At 43.7% G+C, this 26,087-nt stretch overlaps 3 protein-coding genes across 12 annotated transcripts; 1 reads left to right on the top strand and 2 right to left on the bottom strand.

The window, feature by feature from the left end:
* Positions 1 to 570: 570 nt before the first annotated feature.
* LOC117639724 (limulus clotting factor C-like) lies at positions 571 to 5,503 on the bottom strand. Its single transcript, XM_034375600.1, has 3 exons — positions 5,366 to 5,503; positions 1,640 to 1,861; positions 571 to 791 (listed from the first exon to the last, which is right to left on the bottom strand). The coding sequence occupies exons 1-3, from the start codon at positions 5,439 to 5,441 to the stop codon at positions 571 to 573; spliced, it is 519 nt and encodes a 172-aa protein (XP_034231491.1). The 5' UTR covers positions 5,442 to 5,503.
* On the top strand, positions 5,263 to 17,559 carry LOC117639496. 10 transcript variants are annotated; one of them, XM_034375212.1, is made up of 9 exons: positions 7,448 to 7,537; positions 7,937 to 8,025; positions 8,884 to 9,024; positions 10,377 to 10,479; positions 10,913 to 11,230; positions 12,080 to 12,343; positions 13,902 to 14,182; positions 14,546 to 14,718; positions 16,968 to 17,559. In XM_034375212.1, the coding sequence occupies exons 3-9, from the start codon at positions 8,972 to 8,974 to the stop codon at positions 17,159 to 17,161; spliced, it is 1,386 nt and encodes a 461-aa protein (XP_034231103.1). In that variant the 5' UTR covers positions 7,448 to 7,537; positions 7,937 to 8,025; positions 8,884 to 8,971; the 3' UTR covers positions 17,162 to 17,559. The 10 variants fall into 10 exon arrangements, with proteins under 10 accessions (XP_034231107.1, XP_034231104.1, XP_034231112.1 ...); XM_034375216.1 differs by lacking the exons at positions 7,448 to 7,537; positions 7,937 to 8,025 and adding an exon at positions 5,263 to 5,402; XM_034375213.1 differs by lacking the exons at positions 7,448 to 7,537; positions 7,937 to 8,025 and adding an exon at positions 5,555 to 5,686.
* A 1,246-nt stretch (positions 17,560 to 18,805) lies between these two features.
* On the bottom strand, positions 18,806 to 24,753 carry LOC117639590. The gene is made up of 2 exons (XM_034375410.1): positions 24,513 to 24,753; positions 18,806 to 20,823 (listed from the first exon to the last, which is right to left on the bottom strand). The coding sequence occupies exons 1-2, from the start codon at positions 24,530 to 24,532 to the stop codon at positions 19,152 to 19,154; spliced, it is 1,692 nt and encodes a 563-aa protein (XP_034231301.1). The 5' UTR covers positions 24,533 to 24,753; the 3' UTR covers positions 18,806 to 19,151.
* Positions 24,754 to 26,087: the final 1,334 nt, after the last annotated feature.

Genomic DNA, 26,087 nt, shown 5'->3' with positions numbered 1-26,087 from the left:
AGAGCCCAGTCCACGCAGACAGGCAGCGTCCACGCCGTCACCGCCACCTCGTTCTCCAGCTCCGCCAGCGCGATGTCGTTCACGTAGTGCAGCTTTTTGGCCCCGTAGTCTCTTCAATGGGAAAGCCGCCTAGTCGACTGGAGGCTAGCGAGCACTAATCTCTTGGTTCGAAATCCACGCAAATTTCGATATGGGAAAGGGCTGACTTGCTGAAGCTACTGACAGCCCTTATTCATAATCAGAACTTACTCTAATTCGTAAATGAAAATACTTGCAAGCTACGTGGAACTTTTCAAATAGGCTCAGCCAAATCTCTTCGTCTTTACGAAATTCTGAACCAGCCATACGGTCGGACACATGCTCTGAAGCCTTCAGTAGGAAGGCAGTTCCTTGCTGAAAACCCAGTAATCCATAAATCTTGCGGATTACTGACGTTGTAGAACAAAAGTGCTGGCTAACACGTATCTTCTGAACCTAAACTAGACTTGTACACAAATCCTTGGTACATAACGAAAACGTAGTTCTTGTAATAAATACTAGATAGGTTGTGCACCATACTCAAAAAGCACTTCATAAGGTTAAGCGCGAGTTGTGAGTGCACTGCAAGGGGGCGTCTGATTCGCTGTTACCTGAAATGAAGAATTTGGTTGTGACCAAGGAGCCGCCGCAGATCTGCTTCAGGTCGAGCGTCAAGTCGTACACCGTCACGTGCCACGGGTAGTCCGCGGCCGAAGTCACCACTTCTCCGTCGCGAACCAGCGCCGACGGTCTGCCCGTGGGGCGGCCACATACTAGACATTGAACAAATTGTCTTGTTTCATTAAGATCGACAGTGTTACGTCGTGGAAAGTTTCCCCATCTCGTTGTAAATTTTGAGCTTAAATTTTTTTGGCCTTAAGGCTTAAAAGGGAAATTCGTTTCACCCAAGTGTTCTCAAACCGCTAGAGGGTTTTAAGAAGAAAGACCTGAGAGGTCAGAAACTTTAAGACAAGAAAATTTTATGTTCAAGATTGGGTTGAACCTGGTTCAACTAAGGGTCTTCGATGAAGCTACTGCCACCCTACACGGTAAGAACGGTACCTGGTTTTCCTAAGAAGCCTATGGTCGACATAAGTGATTTCCAGGGAGTTCCTGGGAAAACTAGGAACCGTTTTTGCCCTGTAGGCAGCATACTAAAGGGCCACCAAACGTTGTGATTTCTATTTTCCTGACTTGGCTTGTCTCTGAAACTTCCTATGAACGATTCCAAAAGCTGGACAAATCGAGGCAAAGCGGTGTGCAAGGGAAGCCAAAACATCGTAACATGCAAAGTAAGGCATCAGAGGGTCATCGATTGAAACGGACCACAGCAGAAATGCTCCCCGCGAAAATCTAAGGTTTCAAATTAAATTTGTTTATATTTTAATTTTTTTGTTCATCATCCGCGATAGGGCTTTAGACCGTTGCATTTTGGCACCCTGTTTCAAAAGATTTGCTCCAAGATCTGTCGAGATTGACAAGCCGTTTTGAATATTCAAAACGGCTTCCCGACTTTAAGCATTCAGAATGGCTTGCCAATTATGAGGCAAGCAAAATTGTCCCTGGATCAGCAGTGTTCAAATCAGGTTGTACAACACGGTGGCCCCTTTTCTGCACGTACTGGGCACGCAACGGAAGGGTCGGACGCTCCACTCTCCGTTCGAGCCACAGCTGGACTCAAAGCCGGCGGGGGGCGGAAAGCCGAACAAGGGCTGGTGCAAGGCCCTGCACTGGAACTTGGCCAGGGTGCCGGGTGGGGACGACAGCGCCGTGCAGTTGAAGGGCTCGGACCCCTGAAGGCACTGCACCTGCACAGTGTCGGAGTGCAGGGGCGGGCACATTGCTGCAAAGGAGACAAACCCCACTGTAAAGCAGACACGCACGACACGGCCAATGAGATATTTGGCGATACACCCTGACCTACAATGAAATTTGGACTACGTTCCAGTGAATTCGGACAGGGGCGTAGGAACGTTTTTCGGCCAAGGGGGGGGGGCACTCTTTCTGGCGCCCCCTTTGTCCGAATTGCGCCCCCTCCCGGGAGGGGGGGGGGGACAACTCTTAACATGTGATTTCTCAGTGACGTTTTTTTTACTTTTAATTGAAACTTGTAAAAGCAGTTTGTCACAAATTAACCCTTTAATCTGCGACGCGTCGCCGCACATGGGACGAAACGCGAAAAAAGTGGTCAGAAGTGGTATTTCTATAACTGAGTGGTGGGACCTTCAAACTTTTGGATGTTGGAGAGGAAGTAAGGTCTAGGCTACCCAGAACACTTATTGGATTTACAATTTGACACGCGGGTGAGCCCCTACGGAGCTCTTAACTCCTAACATTTCCAGATTTTCGTGCATCCATTCCAACAGGTGAATGTAATACCTTCTGGCGGTCACATCCTTCAAGATAAAAATAACATTTTATATGTTTTTGGAAAGCTGCTGACCTGACAAATCGAGTACTTGCCTTTGATTTTCTATTTTGTCTTCGGGTTAAATGTTAAACGCTGCTGAAAGTATTGCACAATTAACGATTTTTTAACTGTTGGGGAGCGATAAGTTGAGGTGCGAACATTTTCCAACCATTCCGCCTTGTGTCGGTGGTAGTGTAGCCGCCCCCCTTTCCAGCTCATATCGCCAATCGCCACACAGAAAAACGGTGTCAAAAGTGGCTCTCAAAGTAGCTTTGATGAAGCATTATTTCGACGTGGGCGAGCCGGGGCGAGCCCCTAGGCCAAAAGTAAACTGACGAATGCTGTCTCGACATGCGGACACTTCGGTTTGAATGCCGATGGTTGGCAAAGAAGGTTGCGGAAGGCTTGCTGGTGCCGCAGGGCATGGTTGGTGAGAACATCAGGCCTGGGTCGTTGGTACTGGCCTAACATCCCAAAGTAATTTTTTCGAGATTTTGACAAAATGAGTGTTTAACCTACGAATAACCCCGATTAGAGATTTTGGCGATGATTTGGAGGCTCGCTTATTTATGACCACTTTTTTCGCATTTTGTCCCACTGAGCGCCATCGTCGCTACTCGCTCCACGCACGCTAGCCATCGAACCGAGCGTTCAGTCACCTGGTGTCTCGCCCAGTCGCCGTCGCCCTGGCCCTCCCCTTGGGCCTTCTCTGTTGAAGCGCACAATGTAAAGCGATTTCTAGCCTAGAGCCCTTAGGCCGTTGTGCTGGGCGCTGGGCGCCCTCCCAAACCCGCTTTGACGGGCGCTGACTCTTCGGGCGCCTTCTCATGAGGCACTCTTGTTGCGCCCCTGCGGGGCGCCGTTGACGTTGACACCCCCGCTGGAGCGCAGTTTTGGCGCCCCTGCGGGGCGCCCAGGGAGGGGCATTGCCCCCCCTGCCCTCTCCCGTTCCTACGCCCCTGAATTCGGAGCAATCATAATGCGGCATAACATTCCTTTACAACACTCTCCATCCAGGAACGTGACATCACGTTCAATTCCAACGAATGTGACAAAATGTCACGTTCGTTTGAGCATTGCATCACATTCGTTTGAACGTGATGTCACGTATTTGGAATGAGAGTGAATCCACTGCAGAGCTAGTGGTAAGTTTGCTTGCCACAAATTGGGCAAGCCGTTTTGAATGCCAAAATTTGGCAAGCTTTGGTCGGCAATCTTCATAAGCTTGCCAAATTTTGGCAAGCTCGGTAGTATTTCCGTTAGTAAACGTTTCGAAGTTAAACATGTTGTTTTAAAGGTGCCGGTCTCCAGAAATTACCAGACCTCCAGGTTGCCGAATTAGGCCATGATTCTGCCCTTCATCCGGAAAGTCACCGCGTAGGTAAGAACAGGCTGTTGTCCATGAGCGCGAGCAGGTGATCCGACGTAGCCGTCGTGGCCTTGCGCGGCTGAGGCTCCACGGTCTGTGAATCTTGCGGCGACCGGTTTCTCATGGCGTCTGTGACGTCATACTTCCACAGAGACCGCGGCTGATCCACCTATGTAGCAATAGTTCGAGTAGCCTTGTCGCGGGCACCGCACTGGTTATTCCGAACTAAATGGTATGTAGCCGAGTTTGACGAAAAAATGAATTAGGTGGCGTTCGAGGGACGGGGGAAAGTGAAGAAAATCGATTTTCGATTTCTGCTTTATTTCGACTTCGTGGGCCTCGGTACAACCAAGCCTGACTATATTTCGACCCACAGCACCATCAAATCCAATCGGCATAGGGATCTTTTAATTCCTACAATTACTGTAAGGTTAGGCCCATAAATTTTAACCCCGGTTTTCTTAGTTATTTTTTATGCGCAGGATATTTCGAAGACCGTAAGAGGTACAATTTTGAGTGACAGCTGAAAATTATCGGTGTTTTTATATCCAGAAGACTAGGGAGACTTTTTTAGTTACAGGTCAAAAGAGGTATAAAAACAGTCATGAATCTAGTTATCAAGATTAAAACCGAAAGAAAAGTTACTTTTGGAATCCGGCTCCCTAGCCAACTTCATTTTCATCATTAAAAAATGTGCTAACTTAGGCAGATTTTTGGGACACTACTTGGATTTGGAATCCTGCGCGCAAGGATTGTCCTAAATGTCGACCGAATCTAAATAGCGTAAATTCATTCAAAGTGCCACCAGACACGCAACTTAAGATGGTAAGGGGGTAAAAGGTATGAAGAATCCAACGGTGATGTCCATTTTAATGTCAGGGTGACCATCATGTAAGAATAGAAGGCTGAAAAAACATTTAAAAAATAACGAGTTTCCCCCCCCCCCCTCGTTTCAGAGAATAGCCTTCCTTAACTTGAGCCTTTTATAGTGACGGGATGTCCAATGACTCGTGAAAATGGGATGAAGTCAAAATACGGTCCTGAGATCAGCAACAAGTACTGGTGCAATTTAAAGGGTTTCTTCAAGGTACGAAGAAAACCCACCTTCACTCTAAAATGTCTTGCAATGAAATTTGACCTATGTTGTTCGTATGTTACAGTGAATTCGGCGCGAGCATAATAAGAAGTAATGTTCCTTCGTAAACGAATCATTTTAACTTCATCATTATAAGACACAAAGAAAAGCCTTCGTAATACGAAGAAAAAGCCACCTTCGTGTTATGCACGGTAAAAACGGTACCTGGTTTTCCCAGGAGCCCTATGGAGAAGACATAGGCGATTTCCAGGGGGTTCCTGGGAAAACCAGGAACCGTTTTTGCCGTGTGCTTGCGCCATTCCCTTCATATGATGGGAAATTTCTTCGTAAGACATTTGGAGTTGCACAAGAATTTAAGAGGAACATTCTTCCTGAATTCATCTCAAGTTCTGTCCCACCCTGGTCCGCCTCTTCTCCATCCTCGCTGCCAAGCCGACGGTTGTCCTTCGTCACTATCTGACGTCACTGTTACCTGCCGGGGAAGAAGGACGGACGACGCAGCAAAGCACGTAAATAAAGACGAGGACACAGATGGCGGCGCACGCCATGGCTGCGAAACGCGAACTGGGCGGACCAACTCGCCGCGGCGATGCCGGGCGCTACACTGGTAGCGCCGGCCAAAGGCGCTGGCTTCAAACTGGATTCTCATCCTTCCGCGAGTCCAGGACCGCGGCGGGGAAGGGGAACGGGGCTGAAGGTGCCAGCCGGTACCCAGTTACACTGTTACTCAGCGAATGTAGCACCGTATTCGTTTGCATAGGACGTCGCATCCGTTCCCTACGGCACTCTTAAGGTGATACAAAACATTTTCCGAAAAAGAAGCTCCAGACAAAAAAAACCACTTGGTCGGCGACATCCTAGGAGCGGGCGCTTGTGGTGTTTTATCGATTCCTTCATGTATACGAACTGCCGAAAAGACACTTGGACGAAATCCGAAAACCCCCTGTGGCTTTGGGGACGGGTCTAAAAAACCCCAAAAAAAGCTGTTTTCGAGGGTTTGGGACTAGATGGGTTCTCGCAAACCGAGATCCAAAAAAGTACCCAAATGGGTCTCAGATACTCAAAAAAATGCGCTCTTTCGAATGCCGTGTCGAACGAGGCTCTACGACGTCGGGTTTGGATGCTACGGGCTCTCAAAGTTGCTCAATTTCACTATTTTTACTGAAGATTTGAGCATATCAGGGCCGTTTGAAGTAGACCATCGGCGATTCGCTCCTCTTGGTCTTAAATGGTGCCTACTCATAGGTAAACACCCCCACAAAACTTCAGCCATGTCAGGCAATTATTAGAGGAACTGTGATCAATTTAAGTTTTGGGTCATTTTACCATTGGGCTTAGGTGTTTTTTGGGTCCAGAAAAAATATTTTTTTAGCTATCTACTTTGATCAGCAACCTTAAACCCCTTTAAATGGTGCCTCAAAACTTTTTTCGAGGAAAACTTGTCTTTTGTTTGTCCTCGAAAAAAAGTTTTGAGGCACCATGTTAAAAGGCGTTTCAAGAGGTGCTGATCAAAAGAAAATAGCTAAAAAAATTATTTTTTCTGGACCCAAAAACACCTAAGCCAATGGTAAAATGACCCAAAACTTAAATTGATCACAGTTCCTCTAATAATTGCCTGACATGGCTGAAATTTTGTGGGGGTGTTTACCTATGGGTAGGCACCATTTAAGACAAAGAGGAGCGAAATCGCCGATGGTCTACTTCAAACGGCCCTGATATGCTCAAATCTTCAGTAAAAATAGTGAAATTGAGCAACTTTGAGAGCCCGTAGCATCCAAACCCGACGTCGTAGAGCCTCGTTCGACACGGCATTCGAAAGAGCGCATTTTTTTGAGTATCTGAGACCCATTTGGGTACTTTTTTGGATCTCGGTTTGCGAGAACCCATCTAGTCCCAAACCCTCGAAAACAGCTGTTTTTGGGGTGTTTAGACCCGTACCAAAGCCACAGGGGGTGTCGGATTTCGTCCAAGTGTCTTTTCGGCAGTTCGTATACATAGAAGGAACCGATAAAACACCACAAGCGCCCGCTCCTAGGATGTCGCCGACCAAGTGGTTTTTTTTGTCTGGAGCTTCTCAAAAACGAAGGAAATGGCGCAATAGCATACCACGAAGGCACTTTCTCTTCTCGTTACGAAAGTAATTTATCTCCCTGTTACGAAGGTTCTTCTTTGACTCATCCAATGAAAATTCCTAAAGGATTCCCATTGTGAAGAATATGCTTGCGCCGTATACACTCTATCATAGCTCAAATTTCATTGCAAAGACATGTCGAGTGTAATGAATATGAAGTCACATTCGTTAAATGGACCCTTACCATACCACGAAGGTACATTTTCGTTGTGTTACGAAGGTGTTTCTTTGCATCTGCATGAAATTTCTGAAAAGATTCGTGATATGAAAAATATGCATGCGCCGAAAACACTGCGTACCTAGCACAAATTTATTGAACTCAGACATTCCGACTGTAATGAATATGATGTGACAATCGTCAGTAAGATCCTTACATTTGTTGCCGAAAGAAGAAAAAAGTAATGAATATGCCGGGAACCACTAGAAACGTCTACTGGTTCCTGGCTTCTTCCTTTCTTTTGATCACTCGACGACGACTAAGAGGGTCTATTCAGTGAACACAGTCAAAGAAAGGTTCAAATAACGATGAAAGATCGCGATAAAAGTTAAAACTTTCACTCTTAAGATCTTGAAAAGAAAAGTTCTTTGCAGTACGAAGTATTCTCCGGCGTTGTATTACAAACTCTCATAAACTTTTTCCTTCGTATTTCAAAGAAATAGTTCGTAAGTTGCAAAGAAAAACGTTTTCAACGTTACGAAGCATTGGTTTGTAACGATGCAAAGCATTGTCTTTGCAAGTTGCACAGCAATACTTCGCAATGCAGAGAAAATAGTTTGAAAGAGAGTTTGCCATACAATGTCGTAGAATACTTTGCAAGGTTTATTGAGTGAATTCCTTCCGTCGAAGTAGCCTCTTTTGATCTGTAGTAGTGCTCACCGCACTCCCTTGATACGGAGGCTTCTGTTCTCAAGTGTTTCTTAAGACGAGGAATCGAAGTGAATCCCGCCACAATAAGCTACGTGACACCCTTAATTCTGGACCGGAAGTACCTAGATTTCAAGTAAGCTAGAGCTCTTGATACGAAAATCTGACGCAACCGGACCGGAACCCAAGCTGCAGAAACATCTGAATCCTGTGTGAGAAATCAGGTGTGCAGACACTTCACTGAGTAATAGCCGTTCTTCGAACGCAAGTCGACGCGTCCTGATAAAATAATCCTAACTGCCAGGGAAAATCCAAGACAATCCTAACTGTTCATGTCAATTCAGAACTATCCTACTGCACATCATGTGAAAAGCGGTGTTTTCTCAGAGTCCGTGACGCCAACATATTTCTTAAAATTACTCGCCGAAGGGCTTGTTACGAAGTTTCATCCTTATCTAAATTCGTAGGCATTGTATTTCAGGTATATTGAGCTCTGATTTGCAGTGAAGGTTACTTTTAGGTACCTTTTCGGTACCTCTGCAGTTTGGATAGTTCTAAATCTGCACTGACAGTTAGGATTGTCTTGGATCAGCTCTGGCAGTTAGGATTGTCTTGGACCTGCTCTGACAGTTAGGATTATTCTAGTAAGACGCGTCGAAGTGTGTGCATAGCACTGTTACACTGCGGCAAAAAGCCGAGAAAAATTTGGTTAACAGCTTGTGGTAATTCTTCGTAGCCCACTTGCCAATATTCTTCGCAGGACCTCACAGTCTGTACAGTGTTCCAAGACCTACGGAGAAGACTGTACGGTCCTACGGTGACTACTGCAAGATCCTACGGAGAATATTGTTAACAGGACCACGGTGAATCTTGCCGAAAATATTAACAGGACTTTCCGTGCCCTTTTGTCAGTGTTTTGACTAGGATGAGTGCGTGCATGCACACAGTCTAAGGCCACGTCCCTCACTGATTCCTTGTTTTCCGATGCCAACAGGACCCCCTTGCATTGGCGGAGTTTGAGCCATCCCAGCCCCCTCCCGGCCGTCTCGTTGTCTTCATAGCATCTTCTCCAGCCCAACATTATGGACGGACGCCGATCAACCACTCGGGCTGCAGCTGCTGCGGCGGAGAAACGGTAAGTTTGACTCAAGTTTGACTTGAATCCACCTCAAACAGTGGTTAAACTTAAGTGTAACCCTATGCTTGAGTCGAGCGTGAAGTTACGCTTGAAGACGTTTCGCTTGAAATGAAGCATATTCTGTACTGTAGAAATTCCCCCATTCATTTAGATATGGGAAATCTTGACCGATGAGCCTGTTTTCCCTTTTCTCATCGTAACGTTAGGTTGAGTTGTTCTTTTTTTTCACTCGATTTTAACCTAAATCAACTGCGCACTACGTGTAATTTTACAATTTTGTCCGTGCTCAGACATAACCCTACTCATGCGAAATCGTTGGGCAGTCGCACGAATTCCTGCGAAATTGCGTACAAATTTGTACGTAAAGCTTGCATGCCCTCACTGACAAAAATTTTGTCGTGACTTAGCGACACATTTATTGCTAATTTTTTTAGCGACAAGATTTGTTGTGGAACGAGTAGCTTGTTAAACCAAACTCGTACTGGAACTAAAGGATAATTTCACAACGACTATTTTGTAATAACACATTAGCAGTCTACTTTCAAATACAAGTCGTTGACCAACGACAAATGTTGTTGGTCAATGACAAGTCTTGTAAGTCGAAAAAGATTTTGTAATGTCTGGGACAAGTATTCATGGAGTACTTTTGTCACTAAATTTATTTGCCTAATTCTTTTTTTAATAATAGTTGTGTTGCTATGACTAAAGAAGACCAATAGATAATAATTCAAAATATGCTTTAATTGAGCAGATAATTGCAAAAGATTTTGTTTCCATACAAATTCTATCGTTAAGGGTGAAAACAAGAATTTTGTTCTTCAACGACAAATTGTCGCTTACAAGATTTAACAACATTTCTTTCGCTTTGGTTCATGATAAAATTCTTTGTTTTGGAACGACTAAATTTTCACTCATCTGATTGTTTCTATACAACCATTTTTTAACAGTGCTGTATTGTGTGAGGCCGCTTTCAAATCTTGCCGAAAGTAATTTTCAGTGCTTTTTCGTTTGAATTGTGTCTTCGCACTCAAAGTTTTTTGGCAGAATTCTGTACGTAACTTCCGTAAATTTATCCAAATTTGAGCACAATTTTATGTAAAAAGGTATTTATCTCCACGCTCAAAATTGTACATAAACATATAACGTGCACATTAAGGTCCTGCCCCCCTACCGGTCCCCAGCGACGGCTCTTTCGTGTATTGACAGAGTCTTTTTCGCGAATACTGTAGTGTAGCCTTTTCCCGAGAGGTGGCACCACAGTCAGATACTTTCAAAAAATTTAAAGGTCCTACTTCTGCCCCTGAAAACGTTCGGTGCTTTCATAGAAATGTATTGTCTGCCCTGCCCAGGTCCCGTGCGGCCGAGTTCTTTGACTGTGACGGCGCGAGGAGGAAGCGTCCTATGACACGCAGGCAGGCCGAAGTTTTCAGCCAGTGCGACCAGACTGTTCAGGTATGTTCTTGCTTTACCAGATTATGTCAATCAGCTACATTGGGCCCTCGATCGCAGCCAACTATTCAGCTCCAAAAAAAATTACACGATTTTATTCTGAGGCTCGATTGCCAACACGTCCACAGTTTCTGGGAGAGTTGAATCGCAACGGGTGCCAATAGGACCGTGAAACAGAACTCTAGAGGCTTGGTTAGACCGACATTTTCATTTTGAAGCTTAGTTTTTCAAGAATAACAGGTGTTCAGAAATTCTGTAACCAAGTTACACAGAAAAAGTTTGCATCCATTCCGATACTGATTTCTGAAACAGGCATTATTGAAAATGCTTGGCTTATCATGTTACAAAATTCGGTACTGTTTTCCTGAGTAAGTGACGTACCAAAGCAGTTGCAAATGTTCTTCGTAAGGTTTTAAGGGTGTGCAATCGATTGCAGGACTACGAGCACAACGTGGTGGACGTCCTGCCCGACGAGGCCCTGCTTCTGGTGTTCGCGCGGATGGCGTCCGTGGACCTGCTGCCACTGCGCCTGGTGTGCCGGCGCTGGGACGAGTTGATCCTGACCCCGGCAGTGTGGAGTCGCCGCCGGCTCTGCTTTCCGTCGATGGCGCTGGAGGACATCGGCTCGAGCAACGCTTTCCAGGCCGCCTTCGTCCTGTACTGCGCTCCAGCCATGGACACGGTCGACCTGGAACTCGACTGCTCGCACAAGCACCGACCCATCACGCCGGCCCTGCTGCGTGGCCGATGCATGGTGAAACCACGTTCCATTGTTTTGATTCCAGAGGGGTACACTCTGAAAAGCGTACAAACTATTCAAGCCGTACGAAGTAAAAAGCTTCATATAACAAAGTATTCCGAGCACACTATCTAAAAGGTTTAATGTTTCGATAAATTTGTCGATTAATACTTCGTACTTTTGCGAATGTCTCGTTAAATGCTCATTACGAAAAAAACGTAAACGAACAATTATGAACCTTCAGATGAATAATCCATTAACATCAAAGATGAATGTTTCGTTTTCCAATTTTAACGTTAACAGCATCACAAGCCATTCACGAACAAAGCATTCATAAAATAACGAGTTTTTCATTTAAAAATTGTATTAGTTTATCGTAAAAGTATTCGTCAAATTATGGATGTGCTATAGGAAGGTGCTACAAGAATGGTTTGTTATAATACGACGTTTTTTCACAGTGAAAGCTTTTGTACGATCAAAATACTTCGTCAGGTTTGAAGCTTAGGAAAGAAAAGAACAACCCTCCCTCTGGCCTACTGCTCACGTCCATTCATCAGGAAGTTCACACTCAGATTTTTATGTCCAGTTGAATGAAATAAACTGGTCGAGGAATGGTGATGGTTCAAAGTCGAGCTGCTACTTCCTCAAGGGTTGTTCTTTTCTTGCCCTGGACTTCTCGTTCTCAAGTTACGCCTTACGGGGAGTTGCCCGGGTTTTGAGCCGTTTGGCCGCTGCTGGGTTATTTTTCACGTGGACCCGCGGTTTAGTTCCAACGACGCAAGTTTGTCTCCTCTAAAGCACCCAAAACCGCCTGTGTACGATTTCTGGCAATAATTATGTTCTTTCTCTGTTGAACACTGTCAGGTGCGTGCTTTGCGGTGTTCGTTGACTCTGAAGGAGGAATCGGCGGACACACTGTACGATTTCTTCAGAAGAGTGCAACCCTCACTGCAATCGTTGAACGTGGAGTTGAACAGCAGTGGATTAGGCGTCAATGCAGTGTTGGCCAACGTCCTGGGCATCCTTGACGGCACTCCTCTCACGACCCTGGCGTTGCGTTGTGGTCGGAGGTCACGGTTTCTCTTGCCGGCGCAGGACTTCCAGTTTCGAAAGCTGCAGAGCTTGCAGGTGAGGCTAGTTGCACCGTAACTCAGGTGCACTCAGGAATGTTATCAAAGCAACTTGTCTTGTCCGTCTGCACTGAGAAAATTTGAGTCATCACTTGATGACAATTTCAAGGCTAATTTTCCTTACAACAATGCGAGGGCAAACAACTTCGACAAAATTTGTACACCGTTATTTGAAATTCACGTTATTTCATTGTTATTTCAGAGGAATTTCAATTGTTCAATTACGTTACTTTGCAACATTTCACGTTATTTCGTCTTATTTCATCGTTATTTCGTCGTTATTTCAACGTTATTTCACGTTTTTTTACCGTTATTTCACCTTATATCAAGGGAAATGTACACCAAAATTCAAGTTGTTTGCCCCTCGCAACAATGTCATCAAAATAATTTATGATATTCACAGCAAACCTAACTGTCCACTAAGTACACACTTACAAATGCATGCTTGTAAGTACACACTTACAAACGCATGCTTGGCCAAGTACACACTTATAAATGGATGCTTGCAAGTACACACTTACAAGCGCATGCTGGACGCATGGAGTTATACGGCGTCAAGCATGCGTTTGTGTGTCCTTGCAAGCATGCATTTTTAAGTGTGTACTTGGCCAAGCATGCGTTTGTAAGTGTGTACTTGCAAGCGCATTTGTAAGTAGACAGTTAGGTTTGTAGTGTTGTTGTCACGCCCATGCAATTTGTATAGGAGCTTTGATGAAAGTGTCATCAATTTGCGATGAGATTGTCATAATTTGAAAGTGGCGAAAATATCATCCAGGTTTTTGTCATAAAGTGACAACAAATTTTCACAATGTGGGCCCGCCATTTAAGAATCAATGTGGCAAGAACTCTTCAAACTGAATGAGTACTCAGTCTATCTACAAATATACACCTGCAGATGCATACTTGGCGGAGTACTTATGTGCAGATGCATACGGTATAGGTGTGTATTCATTCAAGTATGCAACTGCACATGTGTGTGTACTCATCCTAAAACGCCTGGGTCATTCTACAAAAATGTTCGCGTTAAAATTAAAAATTAAAAGTCACGGAAAATTTAAAGTTGTCCGATTTTGTTCATATTGGGCTTGTTTTTCTTGTTTTGACATGCAAAATGCGAAAACCTCATAAATTTTCAACCCCAATAGTGGTTAATTCGAAGCACAGAAATCACTATCTCATCACGCCAACCGGGTCTCTCGAACCGTTTCGTCTCAAGGGGCAGGGACATCAAATTGTAACATTTCTGTAGAATGACACATCTTTGGATGTGTACTCAGCCAAGTATGCGTCTCTTAGTTGTATACTTACCGTACTGGGCACACACTTCGTAGAGAAGCTTCAATTTTGAATATTAGAAAGATTTATTCTAAAGCTTGGGCGGGAGAAGCAGCATATGAAAAGACAATCTTGCAAGATTGCCACTGTGATCTTCAATTTAAGTTTATAGTCAAGTAATCTGGATTAGTTTAAAATTTAGTGTTCAAACTCCGCTCTCTTGTCTAAGCCCCCAGCAAAGACTCAAACGAAGCTTTGTTCTAAAATTTTTGTGACTTCAGACACTCCTGGTGGACGACAGAGTTCTCGCGTTAGACCTTCAAAAGGGTCTAGTGCACCTCAACCAGAACTCTCTTCGGCAAGTGACCTGCTACCCCGAACTACTGCCGGCGCTGGCTGAATGCCCTCGCCTGAGGGAGGTGACTGTAACGGCCTCCTCAAGTCTGCGGGACTTGCACAAACTGACAACCCTGGAGGCCCTGGCGTTGCGCTGGACGGATCCCTGCCAAGCAGAGCACATCCGGGATTACTTCGACGGCGTGGATGCAGTCGAAGGGTTCAAGTAAGACGATTCATTACTTTCCTCGGACCATTTCGAGAGTATCTGAAAGCATTCGTATTTGATGACAAAGCTCAATGCGCTCTATCGGCTCGTGGCGAGGGGCAAACAACTTCGTCAAAATTTGTACACCGTCATTTCAAATTCACGTTATTTCAAGCGTATTTCAACGTTATTTCACTTTATTTCGCGTTACTTCACTGTCATTTTAACGTTATTTCAAGGGAAATGTGCACCAAAATTCAAGTTGTTTGCCCCTCGGCTCGTGGCCAATAGTCGCGGCGTGCCAGTTTCTTTCATTCTGCCGAGAACTCCATCAATTCTGTTTCAAATGTCAGTGCATGATGTGTCTGTCCGATTTTGCAGGTTGCCGAGCGAAATGCACCTTATCGTAGCAGACTGGTATATTTCTCCAGCCGTGCTGACTGGCATTGGCAAAGGCTTATCCAAATTCACCACTCTTACGTATGTGAGAGGCCTTGGACCGGCTGGAAACTTGGACTTCATCTCCCCCATGGATTCATTGATAAATTTTCGAGGTGAGCTCAAAGAATTTAAGATCGATGGTTCACCGCATTCTGCGCTTGCACTTGAAGGCAATTCGAATTTGGGAGGAATGTCAACTGGTCGTTTCATCCACCCTTCTTTGAAGAAAAGAAAGCATTTGCCTTCGTATCTGTGTGTGTGTGCACTATCGATGTATCATTGTTCAAGGAAGGCGCTGAGGTTGAGTCGAGGGGGAACACTGAGAAAACAAACGTGGCCAATTCCGCACGAGGTGGTGTGGTCAAATTTTGTTAAGATTTGACCACGTTTCGTGATGCGGTCATCGCAATTCGGAGCGCAAACGTGGTCAAGCTTATCGAGGCCCAATCCTTTAACATGGTGCAAACGTGGCGGATTCCGCGTTTGGTGATGCGGTGACGAGACTGACCTCGGCCGCGTCACCAAACGTGGTCAAAGTCCCTGTCCGCACCACACGTGCGGAATTGGCCGCGTTTGTTTTCTCAGTGAAATCACTCTTAAAACCTACGACCCGACTATTACGTCTATCACTCTCTAGAACGCCTCAAAATTATAGGGATGTAGCTGAAAACAGACCAAAAAAACCCTAAATTTGATCAAATTTGGAGAATTTTGGCTATTGCGCTACTATTACGCGTGCTGTCACGGACAGAGTGACCCGACTAGTACGCGAGTGCTTTCCCTCTCGGGTTCAGTAATCAAATTTGGATGGCACCATGCCATTTCTAGCCGGGGAAAAGCCGGAAAGTTTGTTTAGGATTGATTTAACTCCTAAGTTCTAGGATAGGCTCGCACTCTTAAAGTCGTACCGTGAAGATTCTCTATATTATGGAGGTGCAGCTGACTTAATCAATTTATAACAGTGTATCATTTACATATTTTGACGAATTTCATTTGTATTTTGGAGAAAATTTCACCACCCTCGAGTTCAGCTTAGAACGGGGCTTGCGGTGAAAATTGTCATTGTATTGCCAACACCAAGCTATGCGTTACTCTAGAAGCCAAATAATAATAGGCTACACCCCATCCAGTTAATTTTTCTGACTTATGATAATCTGGTTTACACCTATCTCCAAGTATGGGTGGCTGTACTTTTTTCTTCTTTTGTGCTTTAGTTGCTTTTATATAAAACTTGCACGGTCACACTCTGGACCCCTGTTGACCCATAGTTATGGAGGTATTCGTAAAGTTAGAAAGTATCCCTGCAGAAAAATTAAAGGTTTGGGAGGTGGTGGATTTGTGACTCAGTATTTAAAAGCCCAAAGGACATATAAACAGCGCAAAGAAACGTTTTGGAAATGTGGAAATCCGGCACCACGAGATAGGCAAATTATTAAAAATCTCGTGCTCGACAGTTAGGTCCCGGCACCATTTGGTTCTTTGCAGGGACACGGTAAAAGCGGAACCTGGTTTTCCCAGGAAGCCTATCGAGGGGTTACCCACTCCGCGAATCGTGTGTACACTCAGTCCGGGAATCGTTCGTAATTTTCTCAAAATTTTACCGAAAATCTTAAAAGTTTCAATGGAGAGGGATATGTAATTGACACAAAACACTCAAAAGCTAAGAAAAATCTTCAAAAACCTCTCCTTTTAAGCAAGATTTGTTCATGAATCGCGGGAATCCGGAATCGTGTGTACGCCCAAGTACCGAGTGGGTAACCCCTCGAAGCCTATGGTAGAGACCTAGGCAACTCCAGTGAGTTCCTGGGAAAACCAGGTTCCGTTTTTACCGTGGAGACTTTGGGAGAGCTACTAAATTTTGTACCTTAACCTGAAAAACTCGCACAACTCTAAACATGCGAATTTTTTTCGTACAAAATTGTACGCAGAACCGCAGAAATTCGTGCTTAACTGTGTACTAATTTTTGCGAAAAGAACGTATGCGCTAAATCGTGTGAGAGCACACTGAGAATCCAAACGCTATAAATATAGCGTCAATTGGTGCAATGCTTTTTCCATTCCCTTGCATTAGCATAGGACGTTTTCGGGACGCATTGCACGTATGGTGCGACATCTCAGTGCTATATTCATCGCGTTTGGAATCTCAAAGCATGTTCTAAAATTGCGCAAAGGAATTAGTTGGGGAGTCACGTCGAAATTTGGGCTGGCTTTAAGGTGATTCTTTGGCATGACTAAGCCATTCCGTTTTTGACATGAAGGTAAACATGCACCCGAAACGACTCGAAACCACGCTGACTCATTTTATAAGTGCGAGGTTTGATTGGGATTGCCCATAAGTCTGAAGTCCTGTTTCCTTTTTCAGTGAGAGCGTACTCAATCAACAATTCATGGGCAGACCTTCGAAGCAGCAGCCTGCGCAAGATCGAACTATTGGACCCTGGACACAAGACTGAGGCGTGGCAGCGATGGTTGATGGCCAAGTTGCCCGCAATGGAGATCACCATAAGGAAGTCAAGACCTGCGTTTCTCAGAGGATTTGGTTACAACGAGCTGTGAAATAATGTTTTCATTTTTACTTCTTACTTGCGAACTAGTGATTTGCGGTTGTCTCAGGCAGCGTTCAAGTTAAGAAAATATATGTAATTTTTGTTTGAATCCTGTTTAGTTTCCTCTGAAGAGATATTTCTTTATTTTTATAGACGCTGTTATCGTATATTTTAAGATTATTCGTACATATTTTTATAGCTACTCTGTACTTCATTTCAGGTTCGGCATTTTACTTTAAGAAATGTTTTATGTTATTCAAAGTGCAAGGCCTTGCTTTGGCGTTAGCCGCACTTGTTGCCTTCGGTACTACTTGAGATGTTCTCGTGTATCTGCATAACTTAATATTCCATTCGCTGAAGAAAGTGCTGTATTTCCAAATAAATGTTCCTGGTTCGGGAGAAAGTAAAGAGGTTCATTTGGCGGCAATCCACTTCCCTACAAGAAAATACCATTCCCAATGAGGTGCTGCCGAGCGGCTGTCGTGAGAGTGCACTCGCAGCCTCTTATTCACTCTATCGCCAGTAGCCAGTCACTGAAGCCTACCACAATAATATGTCGAATTTCTCTCTTAGATACAAACAATTTACTGCATAACACTGGTGAAACAAAGGCATTAAAATCATGCCTTTAAGGGAGGACCCTGTTGAAACTTTCGAGTACCTAGTTTTTTGAGACAATCCCAGAAAGTTGAAACTTGGCTTAATTGTTAGAAACAAAATTAAATCCAAAATATTGAACAGTCTCTGAGAAGAGTGTCACGTAAGTGTATTTTAGAGCGATGGGGAAAATTCTTCCTGTGTCTTTCATTGGGACGGAAAGGGTTCAAATAAATTTTGGGTTATCCTCCTAACGATGTAGAAAAGAGATTTTAGTGACGGACTTTTCAAATTCAATTTTTGTTCTGAGATACCAAGTTTCAAATTCTTACATCTCAGAAAAGTCAATTTTTTGCCTTTTTTTCAAACTTTTGTTTCTGTAGACAAACGTAGGGCTCATGTTGAGAAATCCTCAATAAAATTTGTCGACAAGTCATCTTTGAACAGAGTCCATGCCAGACGACTCATGTATATGTCTGCCAGGAACGCAGAAAGTCTTTCTATGACAAAATTTTTTGTCGACTGAGTAAACCATTGAAGTTGAGCGTATAAGCCAACGACAACTGATCTTAATGTTATTTCTTTCCAAATGATGAAGGAACTACCTACTTTACTTAAAGGTGTTCAACCTGTTGAATCTGAAAGCTTCTATGCTCATTTTTATCTATGAACTTAAAAATTGTAATTTTGGCAATGTTGGCCATTTTTTCACCAGGGTTCCCCTGTAAGCAACAAGTTGTCTTGGCAGACTCCATGCGACGATTCACTGGATTTGACATTAATTAACCTCCATAAAAGTAGTTCAGATCAGCCTGCCGTAAACTGAGTCTGTTAACTATTGCAACATATTGCAATGAATTGACGTGGGACCAATCAGGCGGACAGACAAACAGAAAAAGTGTTTCAACCCCGTTCAACCCCAACCGAGAAACAGGCTTCGCTATCGCTCAGCCATTAATAAGCTGATTTTTTTTGTTAGGCCTTTAACAGTTTGGAAGGTTTTCAGAGTGTGTGCGCTGGGTCTTGTTAGAGTGTTAAGAAAATGAAGGAGCTCAGGTTGATGAACAAACACTGTATTTTATTCGTAATCAGCATACATTTTGTAGACTCAACACCAGGTGAGCCACGCGGATACAACAACCTGCACCACATGTCGCACAACAGATAATGGATGGAGACGTAATGAACGGATGGACAACGAATTACAAAGTATCGCGGAAATTTGCACAACATGTCTCCAGTTTACAGCCACGTTTGATTCCGGCTCGCGCAGCTCCCAAAAGAGGTGAGATATACAATCTGACAACATTTTACAGGTAATTTTATCAGCGAATATCCGCAAATTGACGTGCATTCAAAATTACTACTCTTACCAGACATTAAATTGTATAGTCGACGCTGATTCAACGCCACTGACGATTTACGTCGATTTTAGGGTTGAGATCAGAGCACACATTGGTTGGCTTGGTGGTTGTAATGTGGTTGACAGAGACCATCTCTCCCTGTACTGTTATTTCCAAAACACCAATATGATCTACCCAAAAACGTCCAGGACCATCATTCATCACTTCATAATCAAATTTCCCAGTCGTCCCTATCTCTTTTTCCATGTAATTCTTCAGAATAGAAAAGTAGTTACCTTGCGAAATTTCGCCAATGTCAACTGCATTAGCATGACCACAAGGTAAATGGTAATTAAATGTCTTACATTGAAAACCAACGATGAGCTGAGAAATAGTGCTTGGATCGTTCACAATATTACACATAGCTTCTAGCTCTGACAGAGACTTGGAAGTTAGTCGTTCAGCAGCATAACAGAGCCTAAGGTACTGAACTGTCTCTTTCAAATATTTCTTTGCTTCGTCCACATAGATGTAACCAACATTAAAATAAGCAAGGACTGCCCTGAAAATTAGGTTCAATGCAGGGCCATATCTTGGGAAGTCACTCAACATGTTCCCTAATTGAGAAAGCATTTCTTCTGAAGAATCAAATTTCTGCTCCAAAGCAGAATCGATCTTGCTGAAAACGTAGGGTTTAGCCTTGAGAGCAAGCGCTTCCAACGTATCCACTGAACAACGTTTCTTGAAAGAACACCAAGCTTTACCCATCTTGATCACCGCCTGAAACATTTCTGGTAGGCTCATGTTCTTCACTTTCAGGAAGCATTCAGGCTCTTTGAGCATGACAAAAGAAATCACAGAAGAAAAAGCCACACTAATCGGCAAGGCAGGATCTGCCGCCAACAACATATTCCCAAGCAACAGTCCACTGCCTACAAACGTGTAACCAGCGGCAGCAATACGAAGCCACAACCAGCAAGTCTCCTTACACATGAGGCTCTGGTCATGAGTAGCTCTGTCTCTTAGTTGCAAAACTGAACGTACACCTGAGTAAAAAGCAGAGGCCCCCAAAATACTACCTGCGACAGGAGGACTAAATACTAGCAGTGGCAACGCGAACACAGAGACTGCACCTACGAATAAATCGAGTCCACTTGGCGCGCACCCTGAAGTGGTCCCATGTTGAAGCATTACTTCACCTTCTTTCAGACAGTAGATGCCTTTTTCAGGATAGCAAATCTTCCCCTTAGGTAATTTGTTATTAGAGAGAAAGTCGTCAAAACTTTTGTAACGGCGTCCATACAGATCAACAAAGAAGTTCTTCTGAAGAACCTGTTCACCGGAATCTTGGCTGGGTACATTCACCCGGAATACGGGAACATGCAACGTGCGATTGCCGGTAATCAGACTTATTACTATCATAGCAATGTCGACGCCATTGTTTTTGATATGCTCTTCCTTCTCCAAACATTGAAGTACTCGGTCAATCTTCTTTGTTTCTTCTGTATCATACCCTTTTGATTTCCCACACACGACATTGCCAATCCTTTCTCGTAACAAGGTGCTTATTTCTGCCCTATTTTCAAAGAAACAACACTCGTCTGTACAAAGACACTGGAGTTTCACCCTATAGAACTTCGATGCCAGGAGTTGATCACAATACTGTCGCTGCTTTGCTATAACTTCCTTCAGTGTTTCAGGGTCCCAATCTGCGGGCGGGTTATCTTGAAACCTGAAAAAAAAGAACAAACTGTTGAAAGGAGATACATAAGGAAGGAGAAGACTTTTAGTTCTCTTGCTCATGAAGTTTTTTGAGCAGACGTACAATGAACTTTTTTCTATTAGACTATGCGCAATTTTGATCGTTTTAGTGATAAAATTGTTATGAACAAAATCGTGCAAAGCTACAGAAAAAATAGTGCATATTACGTTTGCACAAAAGACTTTTTGGCAAGAGATCACTCAGAAAAGCTTGCAATGAAAAGTACTTTGCAGGACGAAGTATTCTCCGGCATTGTATAACAAACTCCCTTGCGAACTTTTTTCTTCGCATTGCAAAGAAATACTTCGTAAGTTGCAAAGGAAACAGTTTGCAACGTTGCGAAGCATTGGTTTGTAACGTCGCAAAGAAATACTTCGAAAAGCAGAGAAAACAGTTTGTAAGAGTGTTCGCAATACAATGCCGAAGAATACTTTGCAAGGTTTTTTTTTTTTGAGTGATCAAAAGTCATTCAGAGGCTGAGAGTGTGGTCTCGCCACAAAATGGTCAGACAAAATTGTCTCGCCACAAAACGGTCAGACGAAAAAGTCTACCCACAAAACGGTCAGACAAAAAAGGTCTCGCCCACAAAATGGCGAGTTCATTTTAGTCAGGCCGCGGCACACAGGACGTGATTACCGTGCATGCGCCGGACGGTGAGACTTTTGTGTCTGTGTCCATGGTCCACGTACACACTCACAAATGAGTCATCTGACGGAACAACGTATCTTCATAGGCAATCAGACGGTCATCATACGCTGTTATGTACTAATGTCACACAAATGCATGTGTATAGCGTGGAGTTAAATCACTTATTCCAGGAACGTGAAATCACGTTGAAACAAACGTGCGCCATTCCACGCCAGACCGCCGAACCCCTACAAAGACCTACCTTAGATTTCACTTATTTTTAGTTGGCTGGTAGGGACCAACCCCCTGAACACCCAAACCAAAGGATTTTAAAAAATATGAAACCGTCTAGGAATGGAATATTAATTTTTTTTTAAGTTAAGTTTTATTTCACATTTTCATGATTTTATAAAAAATTTCTTTCTGATAAGGCTGAAGAACGGTTAAAGTGGGTCAAGCATTCTAGCGCTTTCCAATAAGGGTATCTTTACTTGGGAAAATTTATCAAGATTACTAAATATTTGCTCTCCTGATAATATGTGGTCATGGATTTGGCTCACTTTTTGGTCTGATAAAATGGTCCGAACAAATCCCTGAAATAAAACCTTTGACTTGGACACATCTTCAACTTATCGGGAAGAAATGTTGAGATTTCACAATTAACAGTTTCATTCAAATGACCCGAGCACCAACAGTTTCTTTTATAATGAAGTTCTAGGACTCAACATGATATGAATAAGCACAGAAATCCATTCAATAATTAGGAAGAATGCATAGTCACTATTTCTGAGGGTATAATTCTATGGATTGTTGTTTTATACAAGTGGTTTACGTTAAAATTTTTGTATTTATACCTCCACACTTGGCTTCCTATGATGCAATGCTCAATGCATTCAAAAATAGTGACGTATGACTCCATTCTTCTTATTAAATTGATTTCTAGACATATACAAATCATTTTGAATCCTAGAACTTCATACAAGAAGATACATCAGCAAAAATAACTGAAATTGGAAGCACCAGAGCCCCTCCCCCCCCCCTTCCCCTTTTCCATCCCAATGAGCGACGCAGGAAGATTTTTCCCCAACGCTCTCAAATACACTTAAGTGGCAGTTTTCTCAGAGACCGTTCAATATTATGGATTGAATTTTGTTTTGGGAACTCATCATAATGGACCTAGGAATAAAGCAAAGTTTCAACTTTCTGGTAACATACTTAGCCCCGCCTTCAGACTTATCAGAGAGGAAATCATTGACCAAAACCCTCTCTGGCGTTCAAAAAAAATATCATTAAGCAAGTGAAACAAAATTTAACTTAAAAGATGAATATCCTATTTATTAACCGTTTGATATTCCAAAGTCCTTTGGTTTGGGTGTTCGTTCAAAGGGTTGGTCCCTACCAGTCAACCAAAAACAAGTGAAATGTGAGATGGGTCATTTTGGGGGCCCATAAACCAAAAATCATAAAACAATATTTCACTGATTTTTTTAAGAGTATTAATGAACTTATTTAAAAAGCAATAAAATTTGTATTGCATTAGTAGCGCAATGAAAATGTTATTGCAGTATAAGTGCAACAATAATTGTAATGCATTAGTGCATTTGTCACATTACTAGCGTAGTTATCATTTTATCACACCAAAACTGATAATCTGGGCCCAGACCGGCCAAAACCTTAGGGACTTCTTGCATTTTTAATACGATAATGTTTTTATTGCTGCCACAGATGCGATAATTCGAAGGTATCACACTAGCCTCTTTATCGCAGCAAATTGTATGGAACATATCACATTAGAAATACCAGTAATGTTGTGAGATATCTTCTGCTTTGAAAGCTTCAAGGAGTGCATAAACAAAGTTTCAGAAATTTCTTCTGACAAAGCTCTGACCGTGTCTATACTACTTTAAGCCTCCAGCTGAAGATAGTTGCCGAACGGGCTTGACCGTACCTGGTTTCCCCCCCCCCCCCCTGGACATCGCCTATGTCTTTTCCATAGGCTTCCTAGGATAACCAGGTACCGTTTCTGCCGTGCAGGCCCGAAACGATCCTGCTTTACAAACTGAAGTGTGTTCTCAGCATGCGTCTGCAAGTACACACCTACAGACGCATACTTGGCTGAGTACGCCCATACATCAACAGATGCATAATAGGGTACTTTCGTAGATCCCTGAACCGGAAGCACACAGACGCCATGTTGGCGGAAGTAGATCCAAACTTGACATGGGAAAGAGACGTTAGTCAAACGTATCGGCCACACTTGAACATAAACAGTCGTTTGATACTTGTTTGCAGTGCATGCATATGTGTTTCGCGAGCAATATTTGTACAGCTCGGCTATAGTTTTAGATCCGAAGAGAGGTTAGTTTCCGGCCAATTTGGCGTCTGCTGGTCTGCTTGCTTCCGGTTCAGGATCTACGAAAGTACCCTATTGGATGAGTTCACATCTATTAAGTACGCTGTCAAAAATTCTGTACTATAGTACGGAAAATGTAAGAACGAAAATGGTACGGAAGTACGGAAAAGAGTACGGAACGTCCGAGCTTTTCCCATAAGAACTCATGTAATCGGGTACGGAAAAATAGTACATAAGTTCCGTAGTAGGACAGGTGCGGAAGGTCCAGGCAAATTATTGACCAGACATGTTCCGTACCTTTTCTGTACTTTTTATCTCGCGGTGTATGCATCTTGCTGTGTTCTCAGCTAACTGTACACACTGCTAAAAAAACACTGAAAAGGTACGGAACATGTCTGGTCAATAATTTGCCTGGACCATCCGTACTTTTCTCCGTACCTCCGTACTATATCCATCCGTACCATTACCGTACAAAAGTACGGAATTGTTTACAGTGCATCTGTAGACGTGTACTCAGACAAATGTGCATCAGTAGGTATATCGGTATGTACTTGCAAGTACGCATCTTTAGACGCATACTAGGTACACACTAAAGTTTGTTGAGTGCTTGCATGAGATATCGTGCAGGCAGCGGCCTCCTGCGCCAAACTCAAAAACCTTGCTTTCGCTCCAAACTTACATCTTAGAATGCGACGGCATGATGATGACTGCGTCCCTCGTGATTTATCTTCCGTCTGCTAAGTGACTGACGGCTCCACTGGATGCGGGCGGCGTGCGAGAGTAAGACGACACACAAGATCGATCTGGCCTAGCTAGCATGCGAGACTCAGACTGGGCCGAGTGAAGAGCGAACTGCAGCGTTGCCTAAGTCGAACGGCGCTCGGTGGTTATCGGGGAGGCGGCTTATCGGTGATCCGCGGGTGGGGGGGGGGGGAGAGGGGAGAGGGGAAGGGGGAGAGAGGTAGGGAGGGGAGGGGAAGGGGAAGGGGGAAGGGGAGAGAGGAAGGGAGGGGAGAGGGGAAGGGGGAGAGAGATAGGGAGGGGAGAGGGGAAGGTGGGAGGGAAGAAGGTAGGTGTACGCCAGACCGCGTCTCAGCGTAACTGGCTTCGCTCCGCTTCCCCAGTTACGCCGATCCGCGCCTGGCGTTTGAGTTACACACTGAGAATGAAAGAGTCATGAGCGTGACTAAAATTTTGGGCGAGGAATTCTTTATTACCCAAACCCAAATCCTCACCCATATTTGGGCATTGATCATGACTTTTTCATTGCAGTGCACCTATACGTTGGCCTGCGACTCTAGCCTACCTTCGGCAGGGTTTCTCTAGTGCCTTCGGCACACTTTTGGTGATAAACTTCTTAATTTTGGGTCTAAATCTAGGTTTGAGAGCAAATTGGTTGTCATTTTCCTTCTCAGTACATCGAAAACTACTCGGACTCAATGTAAAACTCCACTTTAAATGTCATGGGACTTATTTGGTCCCATGATTTATGGAATTTTAGGCACATCCGACGCTGATACAAGTTTGTTCCCGTCTGCTCTACAAATCCAAAAGCGTACTTTGTATGCTCTACCTAGAGCACACAATGTACGCTTTCGGATTTGTAGAGTGGCGACTCACCTGACGCCTGCTGCAAATTGTACTTTCACTAGACAATTTGTCCCGCCTGGCTTACTCAAAATTGCACCACCACCGGATGTGCTTAAAATTGCATCATTCATGGGACAAGAAAAGTCCCAGGACATTGAGTATGTCGAGACCAAAATTTTGGTCCGAAATCGCTCAATTTCGGGTCGAAGCATAGTTTGAGATCAAATTTGATGCCATTTTCGAGATCAGCACATCGAAAACTACCGAAATTGATTTGAAACTCAACACTTAAATTTTTGGTCCGAAATTGCTTAATTTCGGGGCGAAAAATAGATTTGTGAAGAAATTTGATGTCATTTCCTTGATCAGCACATCGAAAACTACCGAAATCAGTGAAAAAGTATAGCAGATAAAAAGCCCATTCTAGTAAATTCTATGACACTACTAGGGATGAGTCTCCCTGATATTTTCCCCCACAGATCTGAGCAAGTATGCAAACAAAATCTTGCGAGAATTAACATTTTAAACGTCTCTACTAAATTTACAATCAAGGTAGGTGTACGCCAGACCGTGTCTTGTCGTATAAGGCTTCGCGATGCTGCGCCAGTTACGACAATCCACGCCTGGCGTTTACACCTACCTTGGCCTGCGGCGCTGGCCTGCC

Source organism: Thrips palmi, unplaced genomic scaffold (genome assembly GCF_012932325.1).
Source record: "Thrips palmi isolate BJ-2018 unplaced genomic scaffold, TpBJ-2018v1 HiC_scaffold_11, whole genome shotgun sequence".
NCBI lineage: Eukaryota > Metazoa > Arthropoda > Insecta > Thysanoptera > Thripidae > Thrips > Thrips palmi.
The sequence above is the reverse complement of the archived record's forward strand: the minus strand, read 5'-3'. Positions and strand labels throughout refer to the sequence as shown.